Source organism: Triturus cristatus, chromosome 2_1 (assembly GCF_964204655.1).
Source record: "Triturus cristatus chromosome 2_1, aTriCri1.1, whole genome shotgun sequence".
NCBI lineage: Eukaryota > Metazoa > Chordata > Amphibia > Caudata > Salamandridae > Triturus > Triturus cristatus.
The window spans coordinates 876407901-876421984 of NC_140581.1; the positions used below are offsets into that span (position 1 = coordinate 876407901).

Consider the following 14084-nt stretch of genomic DNA (forward strand, 5'->3'; position numbering starts at 1 on the left):
TGTATGGAAACCTAAGCAACTGTGTTTTAATGCAAAGCTGTTTTACTTACCTTTACCTAGGAAATGTCCCACTGTGATATCTAGACATATCACACTGAGTAGAAAAGTAATCTAAAAAGTACTCTCAGGAGTAATCTGAAAAGTAATTATGAATACCTATTGTCTTGAAATATTTTACAACCCTGTTACAAATTCCTTTTTATCCAGCTTGCTTGTTTTGATCAATCTGTCTTCAATAGTACAATTCTACTTAGCTGTACCAAGCCCAGCTTGGTTCTAAAAATAAAATACAACTAAAGAAATATTTTTGATGCAAACAATTGTTCTGAGTTCAGTCTTTGAGTGTGTGACATAATTTCTTACCTGAGTGTGTACAATAAATGCTTAACACTACCCTCTGATAAACCCTGCTTGCCCACACTAAGACAATTAGAGAGTAAGGTATTATCTACTTTTACCTCTGTGAGCCTTTGGAGATCCACTGGACTCTGTGCTCACTATACCTTACTTTGGTATAGTATATACAGAGCCAGCTTCCTATAGTATTCAAATTGAATACTTGTCTCAACACACATATGTATTGAAAATTGTTGAAGTTTTGACTAGTGCAACCTTTAAACCTATAGGGTGGGTGGTTATTGTTTCCTTCTCTTATCTAGATTTCTGTAGAACTGCCCCCTTTATTTATTCTATTCAGGGGTCCTCTTTTTCTTCTCTTAAATGACTACAGTACATGGTACTTAATGTTTGGTGAGCATGGCATCATGGGTTACTGACACTCACTCGGACATCCCTGCATTGCAGTTGAGTCACAGAAATAGGACTTATAATGGCATATCACCATCCACTGGAACACATGTGGAATTTCAAGCAACAATCACTGCCTCCACAAGACCCGACAAAAGGCCTCAGAAGCACCACTAGGCACGAGGAACCCCACAATACCACCCAGACCAGCAACTCTCTCAGCATCATCCAAGAGTGTCTCAACTCTACCAGCACCTTACATGAGTGAAGCCACAATTTTAGAAGTTTGGATGTAAATAAAACAGTTTTGGAATTTGTGAAACAACATACAGCATCACTGATGCAGGCCCATCTGCTACCACATCTGCCCCTGTGATGCAACTGGTGTCACTAGTATGGCAATTTTCACAGTCTGTACGGCAGATGAGGACTCTGTCATAACCACAACACCAACAACTTAGGGGAGCATCTTGGGCGCCACAAGGCCAGGGTTTTTCTGAGGCCTATCCACTTGAAGAGAGCCAAAGTAGGCAGAATGCTTAGGCAACTATGAAGCTCCTCTGAGGACGCAGACATGCTAGAGGCTCTGAAAAAGCAGGGAAGGTTACTGAAAAAGGAGGTATGGGCCTTCAAAAGAACCAAGCAAGAAGCCCTGTGGGCTCAACTCCTGTATGTCTCAAAGTCAAACGACTCAAAGAAGTTCTGGAAGCTTAACCACGAAATCAACAGAGGTCCAAGCGCAGCTCACAAAAAAACATATGCAAGGATGGCTGGGTTGAGCATTTGAACTTCCATTTCATAGGAAGAACCCATGATGCAGCTGGTCTATAGTGATCTCAGTGAAATAACAGGATAAATTACGCTGCTGCCCAACTAGAGTACATGACCGCAGAAATAATTAAAATCAGTGAGAAATACCGGTATGACTGCGCCCCTGGTCCAAACAGAAGCCTGCAAGCACTCTTTATACATTCCACATCACAGTGGGCTAGCTTCCTGGCTGAGATGTTTAACATCATCCTGGTGGAAAGGTTTACCCCTGGAAGCGGGAAAGGCTTTATTATCCACCCCATCTTCAAAGGTGGAGCAGCTTTATCACCAAGTAAATATTGTTTAATTGTGCTACTGGATGCAGACCTCAAGTACTTTTCCACTTTGCTGCTTCAGGACCAAAAAGCATGTTTGTCAGGTACAAGCAGGCTCCTGCTAAACCAGACTGGGTTTACAAAGAACCAAAGCACCATCTTCGGCCATGGGTTGCAGTAATGAAGGCAAAACAGATACCTGCCCTCTCATATGGAGGTGAAATGAGGATGGGCTCAGAGGATAGTCTACTGGATAAAATCATACCAAGAAACTTTAAGCAAGTACTTCAGCTGTCAAGTTCTACATCTCCTGCCCAACTTAGGTTGGAGTTTTCATTGATAAAGCAGACTCTTTCTAGGACCGGAGCATATGTCAAATGTTGTTACAAATTGAGGTCGGCAGCCGAGGATTCTGGTCTGAAATCATTCTCCAAAGAGGAAAGGGTGAGTATAAAAAATACCTCGAAGCTTACACACATTGGACAAAGTATTTAGAAGGGCAGTAAACAAATGTAATAAACTGCAAAGATGCTTTGATAGGACAAAGGAGAAGTGGCAAAATTGTCTCATGGGTGGCTGGTGTTGAAATCTTATGACAATCAAAAGTAGCTTCCCTTATTAGTGGCCACCTACTCCCTGAAAATCAAGCAGAAACTACTCGCTGATAGCTGATACTTGGATAAATTCCAACCTTGAACTTCATTCCAAAGTGACAGGAAGAAAAAGGTCAAAGGGGGGACTTGAAATATCGCTTGTATCACCAGATAGAAGAAACGCTGTAGCATGTCCTATGTATGTGCCTAGGAACACTAGGCCATCAGCGGAAATTCCTGTTGAGGAAGGAATTCAAAGCATTAGGTATTAGTACCTGTAGGTCTGCAGTAATAGGGTCTGTGGAATCCAACCATGCTATGGCAGGCTGTTAGTTAGAAACCAGGCCCAGTGACTCCCTACCCTGCCGTATTGGGTCCGCATCTCACCATGATTGATCACCTGCACAGTTGCACTCTACGTGCAATTTGCATGCAAGCATAGGGCTTTGTTAAGCTTATATCATTAAATACTTGCACTGTTATGGCGGGCAGCTAGGAGTGGACCAGGGCTCATTGGTTCGCTATCCCACCTTACTGGTCATGATCTTACCATGACTGAATATTTGCACTATCGCACTTTACGCGTACCCCTGCACGCAAGTGTTGGGTTTTGTAAACAGGCAACAGCAAAAGATTAATTGTTAGATGCCCTAGTTCTACGTGCCCATACAACCTCACATGATCGTAAGCATGGACGCACGTCTATGTGTGTCGTTGGTGTCCTGGGGACAATGACTGTTAGGTTTGAGAAGAAATGCACCTTGATATTTTTTTAAATATTAGGCACCCTGGCCCTATAATAAGGAAGGTTATATGAGTGAGGGGACCCGGTTTTTAGATGTTGCCATGAGGTGTCTTATGATTGATTATCATTTCTTTCGTTCTTCCTCCCTCTTTTACTAATTTATTTGTGATGCTAATTGTATATTTCAACAATGTTTATGGTTTTTAATGACCAATAAACACAATTCAATGCTAAAAAAAATACATAACCACAACTATGTCAACTCCCATGGTCAGATTCACAATAATAATGAGTTATGTGCCATCAGTTGCAACACCTGAAATTCATTGATGTGAGCACTGCAATGCCGGGGCATTCACTGAGGTGGAGACCCTCATCAAACTTGAACATATGATTCAATTGACACTAACATCAATTGGAGCATAAGCCATGTAGAAAGAAATTGTAGAGTTCATGAGAACAACTGAGGACCAGGATGAAGGGAACATGCAAAGACTCTGAGAAAGGAGGGTATAGCTGCCCCATTGATTATTAGTGTCTAAGGTTCAGTGACACAGGAAACGAAAGAAGCACCTCTAACGCTCACATACTTGTGGTCTAAAATATCAATATTGGCCTTGAATTAACAAATGGTGAAAGAAAATGCGTTTGTTTCCAAGACGCAAGATACCTTGCAAGCTTGCATTAGAGGCAGGGAGTACATTTTTCACAAAAGGAAGCAATTTGCAGGGCAGTAAAGTTCATTTTATTCCACTGCACCGTCCACATCAACCTCAGCCTAGTCAATCACAGGTATCCCCACAGAGCGGCAAGAGAAGGTACTACTGAAGAGCTCAAGTAGCAGGGTCTCCCGAGTACCCTACCACAAAAAAGGAATAAGCCATAGCATTGCTCCTGGTAATGCGTTTTGAAGCAGCTGCAAGACTTCCAGTCAAATGTGATGGATTTTTTGTTTTATTTGTTATCATCATGACAATATCTGTTTTGCATCTCACAAGAAGACCGCCCACCCCTTTGCATGGACTTAAGACTTTGTTTCATATCATACATTATGGTGGCAATAGAGTGGTTTGTATGCAAAACACCTTAATACGAGTGAGAGGATGCAATAATTATCACACCTGTAAAAATTCAGTACCCGCAGGATCTGTGATAATGTGTTATAATTATCGCCTATTACACATTCAGGGCCCGATTACGAGTTTGGTAGTCCTGGATCGGACGCCACACCATCGCTCTGCTCCAGGACCACCAAACCCATGTGCGCCCCGCCCACCAGATTATGACTTTTTCATTCACTGACGGGCAGTTCTTTGGGAACGTCAAAGGCAGTACCTGCTCAGCATGAGCTGGTGCAGTCCATGCCGTGCAGGTACTGGTGGACATGCACACAGGAGGCACAACATGTGCCCCCTGCATGCACCCCATAGTCCAGAGGCAACAGGGGGCCCTTTACGGCCCCTTTGTTTCCTCACCGCCATGGTTTTCTTGGAGGAGGTACGTTCATGAAAACCATGTCAGAGACGAAACTCATAATGTGTTTGGCTGGACCGCAGCGGTCCAGCCAAGCATATTGTGGACTTAAGACCGCCGTACCAGTGCCAGGGATATATGATACCTATCGGTTGTGGCGATGCAGTGGCAGTTTGATCGCCCAACTCATAATGGGGTGGTCTGACCACCGTTGCGGCGGTGGCTGGACCACCACAGCCGTGTCACCATGAGTCTGGCCATCCGTGGACCGCCATACTCATAATCAGGCCCTCAGTCTTTTTAAAATGAGACATGGAACGCAGATTTTGGTGCATTCCGCAACAATATCTGCACATACCAGTATTTACCAGGCATCCCCACCTCAGGAGTTTGCGCAGGGTGGTGAAAAAAACTGGGCCAATCATTATGAGCTCTTCTCATTCAGCCCACACCTTTGCAGATGGTATTTCACAGCATGATATATGATGATTTTGTTTAAAAGGCAGGTTGCATACATATTTTACAGTAGAATAGCATGGGTCTCTTGTACCAGATGACTACAGTGGTTTAATGCTATAAGTCTTCTGATTTCTTTCCCATTTATTCCACTAACGTCACAATGTTTCAATGCCATTCTATTATTTTTGCACAAGTTCATTTGACTCCTGTTATGTACCATTGATTTCGGGCAACTAACATGTAAAATCTTATGTAGATGTTGCTGGTGGCTATTCAGCTTCTATTCTGGACGCTATCAGGAGAACTATGGACACGTCGAAAATACTCTTCATTCAAGATCCTAGTGTTGAAGTTCTTACCTTCCAGGAAGTCTTCAGACTAGCAACTCTTGGAGGAAGTCAAGGTATAAGAATTTATTATATTTATATATGTGTTAATAGTGTTTAGTGTCACATTAAGTTTTTTCACAAAATTATTACCGTAAATATTAAATCTACATATATCCAAGTCTTTTTCTACTGAATTGATAATTACCTTTGTACCACTTTTTGCCATGTGAGCACCTATCTATAACATTAGTACAGTTCATACACTAAAGATTATTCCTTTTGCCAATTTGAGTCCCTTTCCCTACATTTTCAGCAAAAGTTAATCCTCTGAGAATTATGTTTATCACGCACAATTAGAAGATAGCCAATTTTAGTGCTTTTATATATTACAATTGCGCTTCACACAAAAACATTCCTTAGCCAAAGGTGTGTGTTTCCTCCGCTTTCATTTGAAGAATTTTTGATGGTGTTTAATCTTTTGGATTTGAGGCCAGTGCTTTCTAAGCCAGGTACCAGAGGAGTTATCTGTCCCACTTTAAATCTGCACTTCGAAGATCTCATAACCACATAATTAACCAATTTTGTGGTCACCATGGATTGTTTCTCATTTTGAGAATAGATTTGCTGGACTTTTAACTCTGAGCACTATGAGAGGAGACTACTATTCAGTCTCCCAATTCATAATGTCTGACCTCTAAAATGTTATTTAAAATTAACTACCCCAACTGTTTTAATTAGTTCTTAAGTAAGACTACAGTAAATTGGCACAGGAAATGCACCAGTCACATGAAAGTTAAACGTCACATGTGGGCTGCTGTGTACACTTACACTGCCAACTTGTATGCCTCTGAAAGTATGGGTTCAAGCCTACAATTTTACTTCTTGGTTAGCTGTAGCCTAATAAACTGCTGCACCACATGCCAATAGATATCATTTTAACATATTGAAAACCCTATTCAAACATTAGCTAAATCGCTTCTAAGGGGCCTTGTTGCCGTCAAAACTGGGCACCCTATTTATGATTAAAAATCCCTTTTCACAAATTGGGTTAGGGAAATGCTATTACGATCATTCACAGTTTTTTTGTAATATTTATCAAAAAATCAATTTCAGTGCACTGTAGTAATTACTGAATGAATCTGTCTTTCTCACCACTTTTGCTGATTTGGTCTATTTTTACAAATAAACTTTGAGGGTTTGATGAAGCTGTAAGGGTCATCCAATCTAATAACATTTGTGACGAGGTTTCGGCTTGCTAAGTTTTATGCAACTGTACAAAGGAAATAGAATAAAAGGCCAGTTAAAAAACAAGCGTTTTTCATTTTAACTCCCATAGGAAAATTTGCACGTAGTTACAGCAACATTTCTTAAACAAATGCCACCAAACTTGGCTTGAAAGTGGAGCCATGCTCAGAGGTGTGTCTTTGCTTGGATTGGTGTAAATCCGTTGAATATTTTTTTAGATATTTTTGACATAAAATATATTGATTGGTGTTCAAATGGTTAATTGTAGGGCTATCTTGAAACAGGAATTAATTTTCTTAAAACTAGGGCCATTGAAATTAAGTGATTTGTCAAGCGTTTTTCACATAATTATGGATCTACTGCATTTGCCACATTATCCATCATCTGCTGCATAATCTGCCGATTTTAACGAAAATAATATTTTGTTCTGGCTCAAATGTGTCAGAAGTTGTTAAAAGCGTTGCGGCGTGTACACGCACACTAGAAGGCACTTCGCAAAGGTTAACTAGTCATTTTTCAGTTGCTTCTTTCTGTATTTGGTTTTTAAACTGGTACCATTCATCCCTGCCCAAACATTATTACCATGTATACAAATTAAAACGAAATCAAGTAATGCTATCACAAAAGTGCCACATTATGGTGCATAAATTGCCTTGCTTTCTGAATAATTTTGTCAACCGAACCCCATTATTTGGTGCTCCCCTGCCGCATAATTTCAATGGCCCTGCTTAGAACTTAATCCATTTGACGAATATGCACAAAACGTTGTGGCAACCAGTCCCCCTTTGGGCAGGTAGCCACCCTGGACATGGCCTTTGGCTTTGGACAGGCAACGACCCCATGCCTTCCTGGGCAAGGTGGATTGTTTCCCCAAAATCTGAGTTTGCAAACCTAAAGGATTTGTAGGCCTTTCTTGGGCCTCCTGGGTCCTCGCGGGGTTTGCAAAACCCTTATAGGATCCATAAACACTAGTTTGAGGACTGACAGATTTCTGTACTTTTTACCCCTTTAAAGGCGCCCCTGACACAATTTTGTAAGGCACTCTTCTGTATGTATATGTAGTTTTGTGTAATTCTCCTCAGGGTTTTTTTTTTTGTAGCGATGAGCAAAAATTCCTATGGGAGTTTAAATGTAAATACTGCTTTTTTTTACTTCCTTCTTTATTTTCCCCCCGACCAGTATGCAAACAAACTTGGCATTCCAAATATAAAGAGGATGACCTTTTTTATTTGAAGGTTTTTGCAGATTCAGTGCCGGAACTGCTAGCTTACCCCAGCTCGCCTCTTTGTATGATCAGCAGATGACATCCTCAAAGTAGGGAGATATTTACTTTGTGTGCAGTGCAAAAAACACAATGGAACCTGGACATTAGTGAAAATAGTGTGTTTGATTCCGTCACTTCAAACAAATGATGGACGGAATGCTGACAATGCAGACATTCTCCCCCAGTCAAGAGATCTGGGTTAAATCCATCGTTCTTTTGCCCACTACGCCACCCCAGTTCAGACATGGCCATATGCAAATCAGTCTTGACCCTGTGCCTCATGGGAACAGTCCAGCCCGAACTGCCAAGCCATGTCTTCACTGGACCGGAATCAAACATCCTAGGACCGGTTTCTGGCTATCAGCCGTCATCAGCCAGGATAGCTTGACTCCAGTGGCGTAGTGAGCACGGGTCCCACGTCTGGGAATACCCATCCCACTTAGGGCGAAAAGCGTTACAACAAACAAATGATGGACGGAATGCTGACAATGCAGACATTCTCCCCCAGTCAAGAGATCTGGGTTGAATCCATCGTTCTTTTGCCCACTACGCCACCCCAGTTCAGACATGGCCATATGCAAATCAGTCTTGACCCTGTGCCTCATGGGAACAGTCCAGCCCGAATTGCCAAGCCATGTCTTCCCTGGACCGGAATCAAGCATCCTAGGACCGGTTTCTGGCTATCAGCCGTCATCAGCCAGGATAGCTTGACTCCAGTGGCGTAGTGAGCACGGGTCCCACGTCTGGGAATACCCATCCCACTTAGGGCGAAAAGCGTTACAACAAACAAATGATGGACGGAATGCTGACAATGCAGACATTCTCCCCCAGTCAAGAGATCTGGGTTAAATCCATCGTTCTTTTGCCCACTACGCCACCCCAGTTCAGACATGGCCATATGCAAATCAGTCTTGACCCTGTGCCTCATGGGAACAGTCCAGCCCGAACTGCCAAGCCATGTCTTCCCTGGACCGGAATCAAACATCCTAGGACCGGTTTCTGGCTATCAGCCGTCATCAGCCAGGATAGCTTGACTCCAGTGTCGTAGTGAGCACGGGTCCCACGTCTGGGAATACCCATCCCACTTAGGGCGAAAAGCGTTACAACAAACAAATGATGGACGGAATGCTGACAATGCAGACATTCTCCCCCAGTCAAGAGATCTGGGTTAAATCCATCGTTCTTTTGCCCACTACACCACCCCAGTTCAGACATGGCCATATGCAAATCAGTCTTGACCCTGTGCCTCATGGGAACAGTCCAGCCCGAACTGCCAAGCCATGTCTTCCCTGGACCGGAATCAAGCATCCTAGGACCGGTTTCTGGCTATCAGCCGTCATCAGCCAGGATAGCTTGACTCCAGTGGCGTAGTGAGCACGGGTCCCACGTCTGGGAATACCCATCCCACTTAGGGCGAAAAGCGTTACAACAAACAAATGATGGACGGAATGCTGACAATGCAGACATTCTCCCCCAGTCAAGAGATCTGGGTTAAATCCATCGTTCTTTTGCCCACAAAGTGGGATGGGTATTCCCAGACGTGGGACCCGTGCTCACTACGCCACTGGAGTCAAGCTATCCTGGCTGATGACGGCTGATAGCCAGAAACCGGTCCTAGGATGCTTGATTCTCGTCCAGGGAAGACATGGCTTGGCAGTTCGGGCTGGACTGTTCCCATGAGGCACAGGGTCAAGACTGATTTGCATATGGCCATGTCTAAACTGGGGTGGTGTAGTGGGCAAAAGAACGATGGATTTAACCCAGATCTCTTGACTGGGGGAGAATGTATGCATTGTCAGCATTCCGTCCATCATTTGTTTGTTGTAACGCTTTTCGCCCTAAGTGGGATGTGTATTCCCAGACGTGGGACCCGTGCTCACTACGCCACTGGAGTCAAGCTATCCTGGCTGATGACGGCTGATAGCCAGAAACCGGTCCTAGGATGCTTGATTCTCGTCCAGGGAAGACATGGCTTGGCAGTTCGGGCTGGACTGTTCCCATGAGGCACAGGGTCAAGACTGATTTGCATATGGCCATGTCTAAACTGGGGTGGTGTAGTGGGCAAAAGAACGATGGATTTAACCCAGATCTCTTGACTGGGGGAGAATGTATGCATTGTCAGCATTCCGTCCATCATTTGTTTGTTGTAACGCTTTCCGCCCTAAGTGGGATGGGTATTCCCAGACGTGGGACCCGTGCTCACTACGCCACTGGAGTCAAGCTATCCTGGCTGATGACGGCTGATAGCCAGAAACCGGTCCTAGGATGCTTGATTCTCGTCCAGGGAAGACATGGCTTGGCAGTTCGGGCTGGACTGTTCCCATGAGGCACAGGGTCAAGACTGATTTGCATATGGCCATGTCTAAACTGGGGTGGTGTAGTGGGCAAAAGAACGATGGATTTAACCCAGATCTCTTGACTGGGGGAGAATGTATGCATTGTCAGCATTCCGTCCATCATTTGTTTGTTGATTCCGTCACTTGACAGCAAAATATACATTCCTAAGTGACTTTGAAATGACTCAAAATCAAGGAACTGTATTCAGACCAGTTAGGCTCAAATGGCTAATATGCTTTTAAGCATTTTTCTTTTTCAAGTTCTTTATCAAGAACTCCTGCATAAATACTCCTTTAACCATGCTGTGACCAGCAAATTTGCTATCAAAAGCCAAACTTGAGATAACTGACCAGCTTCCAACTCACCACTGCACGGACCCTGTATCCCTGTAATTGTGCTTAAGTCTCAAGCTTATCTTCTCCACCTGTAGCTGTTTCTTTATCCCAAGATATATGCATGTGCCTCAGTTAAGCCTAACTGCGGCTGTAGAAGCCATTGTGGACATCACCTGCTACTTGCTCTTGCTTGAGTGCCCCAAGCTCTAAATGTTCTTCAAAGTTGTAATCTGATTGTTTCTTTGGTATCAAACCTTCACCTGCATGCTACCCTGTCTCCTCAACCTGATCCCACTCAACTACACATAAGGGCATTTTGAAGTGTCTCTGAACATTTGCATAGACTTCAATGCGTCTCCGTAATAATGCCTACGTCTTCTTCTCCACAAAATGCAAATGTATGTTAGTGTGCTATGTCGCCTTTTCCTGTTCTGCAATGTTCTGTTTTTCAAGTAGAAAAATGTTTAATATTTTTTATACATTATTATTTTAATATTTAATTGTAATGTGACTGTATTACATGTGTTTGCCGATTTATGCATGTCCCTACCTTTTGCTGGAGCGTATCTTTAGACTTGGCAAGCTGTCAAAATCAGAGATGCCTTGATCTTAGGACAGGCCAGGTTCTGTCCCCTTCTGCAGCTAGCTGGAGTCAAGTTGTTATAAATGCTAGGCTGTAGAAGAGTAAACCTCTTGTGTTTTTTCTTTTCCTATACTCTTCTAATGACCTACTCACGCAGTCACACTCAAATACTTATTGAACACATCAATCTGCGGCTATGTACATATTTTATTTGGTGAATATTATAACATGCATATTGAGAAGGAAAGCCAGTAAGAATATTTGCTTAAATTCACAGCTTTAGGCCTTGAAGACATGATTGGGAATTTTGAAGTTGGGAAAGAATTTGATGCACTGCTTATCAGCCCTGGAGAGTCAAGCAGTCCATTTGACGTCTTTGAAGAGGACACAAAAGAGGTACTGATCTTAAAACTAAGTGCCATGCTACTTTTATTGAGTTGATGTAGTTCATGTATGTCGTTTTACTTGGTGTGCACCTACCTTGGCTCCGAGTTTTAGGTCGTGCTGCGTTGTATCCCCGGTGGGATATCGCTGTGCCCAATTATAACTGGCCCAGTGTTCCCATGCCCGGATATCTTGGGCCCTGAAATCTTGGGCTCAGGAACACCAGGCTCAATTTTACCGGCTGGTAAACCCAGCCAGTAAAATCAGATGAGGCTCATTCTGCGAGGCCAGCCCTGCCCTTGGCATCAGGCTCGCCCAGCCCTCTACTCTGGCATTGGGAGAGGGTGCCCCGCCTCACATCAGCCTCCCTTGTACCCTGCCCCTGACAGCCTAATTAATTTCCTGCCTCACAGAGGCCTCTGCTCCCATACACAGCCTGCTCAGAAATTGAAACATTAATCAACACAGACAAGGCAATACATTGTGGAATTTGGCATGGAAATACCCGGTCTATATATTATTACCCATTCAGTGAGGATTAACTTGTAATTGCACATTAATGGTAGGGCTTTACTGCACGGTCCATTGTTTACGTGCAGTTTGCATCTGCCAGTAACATACAAATCGCAATCAGGGCCCTTGTGTCATGTGCCCTCATTACAATTGAGGCAGAGTATGGAAACCTATTTAACACACATGGTAGGTACTATGGGGCATATTAACAACGAGGCGATACAAAATTATCGCCGCTTTTGCGGCCGTTTTCGGCCGAAAAGCGGCGATAATTTTATCGCATTATTTACAAGGGCACGCTATCGCGTGTTTCCTTGAATCAGCTCCTGTTTAGTTCACGCCTCACTTTGCATCTCTAATGAGATGCAAAGTAGGCGTTCCCTGCAAAAACTAAGGGAAAATGATCTTTAACTGCCCTACTCCGTATTTACAATACGGCCCAGGACACCCTTAGCGATGTAAAATACAGCGTTAACCACTGTTATCGCCGGTGTTTTACGTCTGCTAATTTTCATGACTACCCTATCTATGACATGGGAGGTGGATTCAGTGGCTGAATCCACATCTCCCCATCATCAAGGTTTCTTCTATCGCTGTGGGAATATCGCTGGATTACCAGCGATATTCCCACATAACGCCACTTTTGATGTAAAATTTATCGCTCTGGAGTAACGCGTTGTTAATAACGCGTTATCCGGGCGATAAATTACAGCGATAGGCAGTGATAAATATAAAAGCGCTAAGCGCGCTTTGCGATATTTATCGCCGTCTGTTGCTGATATGCCCCTATTACTCAGGTTTAGGTACTAACTCCTACTCCATTTATTTTTACTTGGAAAATAGCTGCTAACATGCAGAATCCTTATTTAACACAACACATTCTGCAGGTTTTGCTTTTTTACAGGCCTTTTACCCTATAAGTTGTGGCATGTTTGACTTTCTAGACTCTGTGGATCTCATTATGAGCGGCCCAGTATTTTGGTGCAATAATTATCAACCAGATACAATCTGACACCAATGTGTTCGGATTGTATCGGATACGATAATTATAGCATATTCCGGGTTTTGGGGGAATAACATGTTGATGTTGGTTCTTACTGCACCAAAATCGCATACCCTCCGCCCCTCGCAGCAGGCCCTTTCATGTCACGGGCTGCGCAGGGGCTGGAGCAACTGCCGGAAATTTCAGCTCCAGGGCTCGCTACCGTGTGGAGCTCTCGCGCCTTCTTAGCACCGACATGAGCGCTCACACTACTGCTTGCTCCGTGTGCACTTCGCGCTTGCTTTCCTCCGCTGTGCAGGGGGTGCTGGCGCCGCTCTGGTTACCGGGCAGCACGCTTTCTATTTTCCCTTCTCACCCTCACCGCAGCAGCCTCTTACAGATCAACGCTGCGTGGGGTGGGGGTGCGCAGGAGCTGTCGCCGGGCGCTTTGTTCCGTGGCTACTGAACACGGTCCACATTTAAAGCGGGTAGGCTCCGCTTCAGTTTGTGGCCTTGGCAGGTGGAGAATTCATTTCAAAACGTTATGTTTAAAAAAAAAAAAACCTGTGAAAAAAAGAGAATTAACAATTTTTTGTGCCGCTGTTAGTTCTTGCTACCTCTAATTGATATATAACTTGTAACACGATGTTGCATATTTGGGTGGCATGTGATTGTTTATAGTCATAAGGAAAAATATTTGTTTGAGTATTTCTGTTAGAGCTCATTATTAAACATAATTATCATTTTCATACGTTTTGAAATGTTCATGATACTGTTTGTGTACATTTTTTCTCACTAACCCTGGGGCTGCAATGGTCCGTTTCGTTATTTCATAAGAACTGAGTTGGAATTCAGAAGGTGAATGAGCACTACAGATATGACAATCTTGTGAGATGCAGGGGGGATGAAAGGAAAAGCTGTACAATGGCAATTCTTAAAAACCTATACATTAACTGTACATAGATTTCAAAATATATCAGAATATAGGAAAGCACAAATGAAGCACTTTT

At 43.4% G+C, this 14084-nt stretch overlaps 1 protein-coding gene across 2 annotated transcripts in view; it reads left to right on the forward strand.

Moving 5' to 3' along the window:
• Positions 1–14084, forward strand: part of GDA (guanine deaminase) — a 700191-nt gene that overhangs the window by 662187 nt on the left and 23920 nt on the right. For both annotated transcript variants that reach the window (XM_085633026.1, XM_085633025.1), the window contains exons 12-13: positions 5359–5505; positions 11473–11591. In XM_085633026.1, the coding sequence (XP_085489152.1) occupies positions 5359–5505; positions 11473–11591 (266 nt within the window). The remainder of the gene's footprint in view (positions 1–5358; positions 5506–11472; positions 11592–14084) is intronic.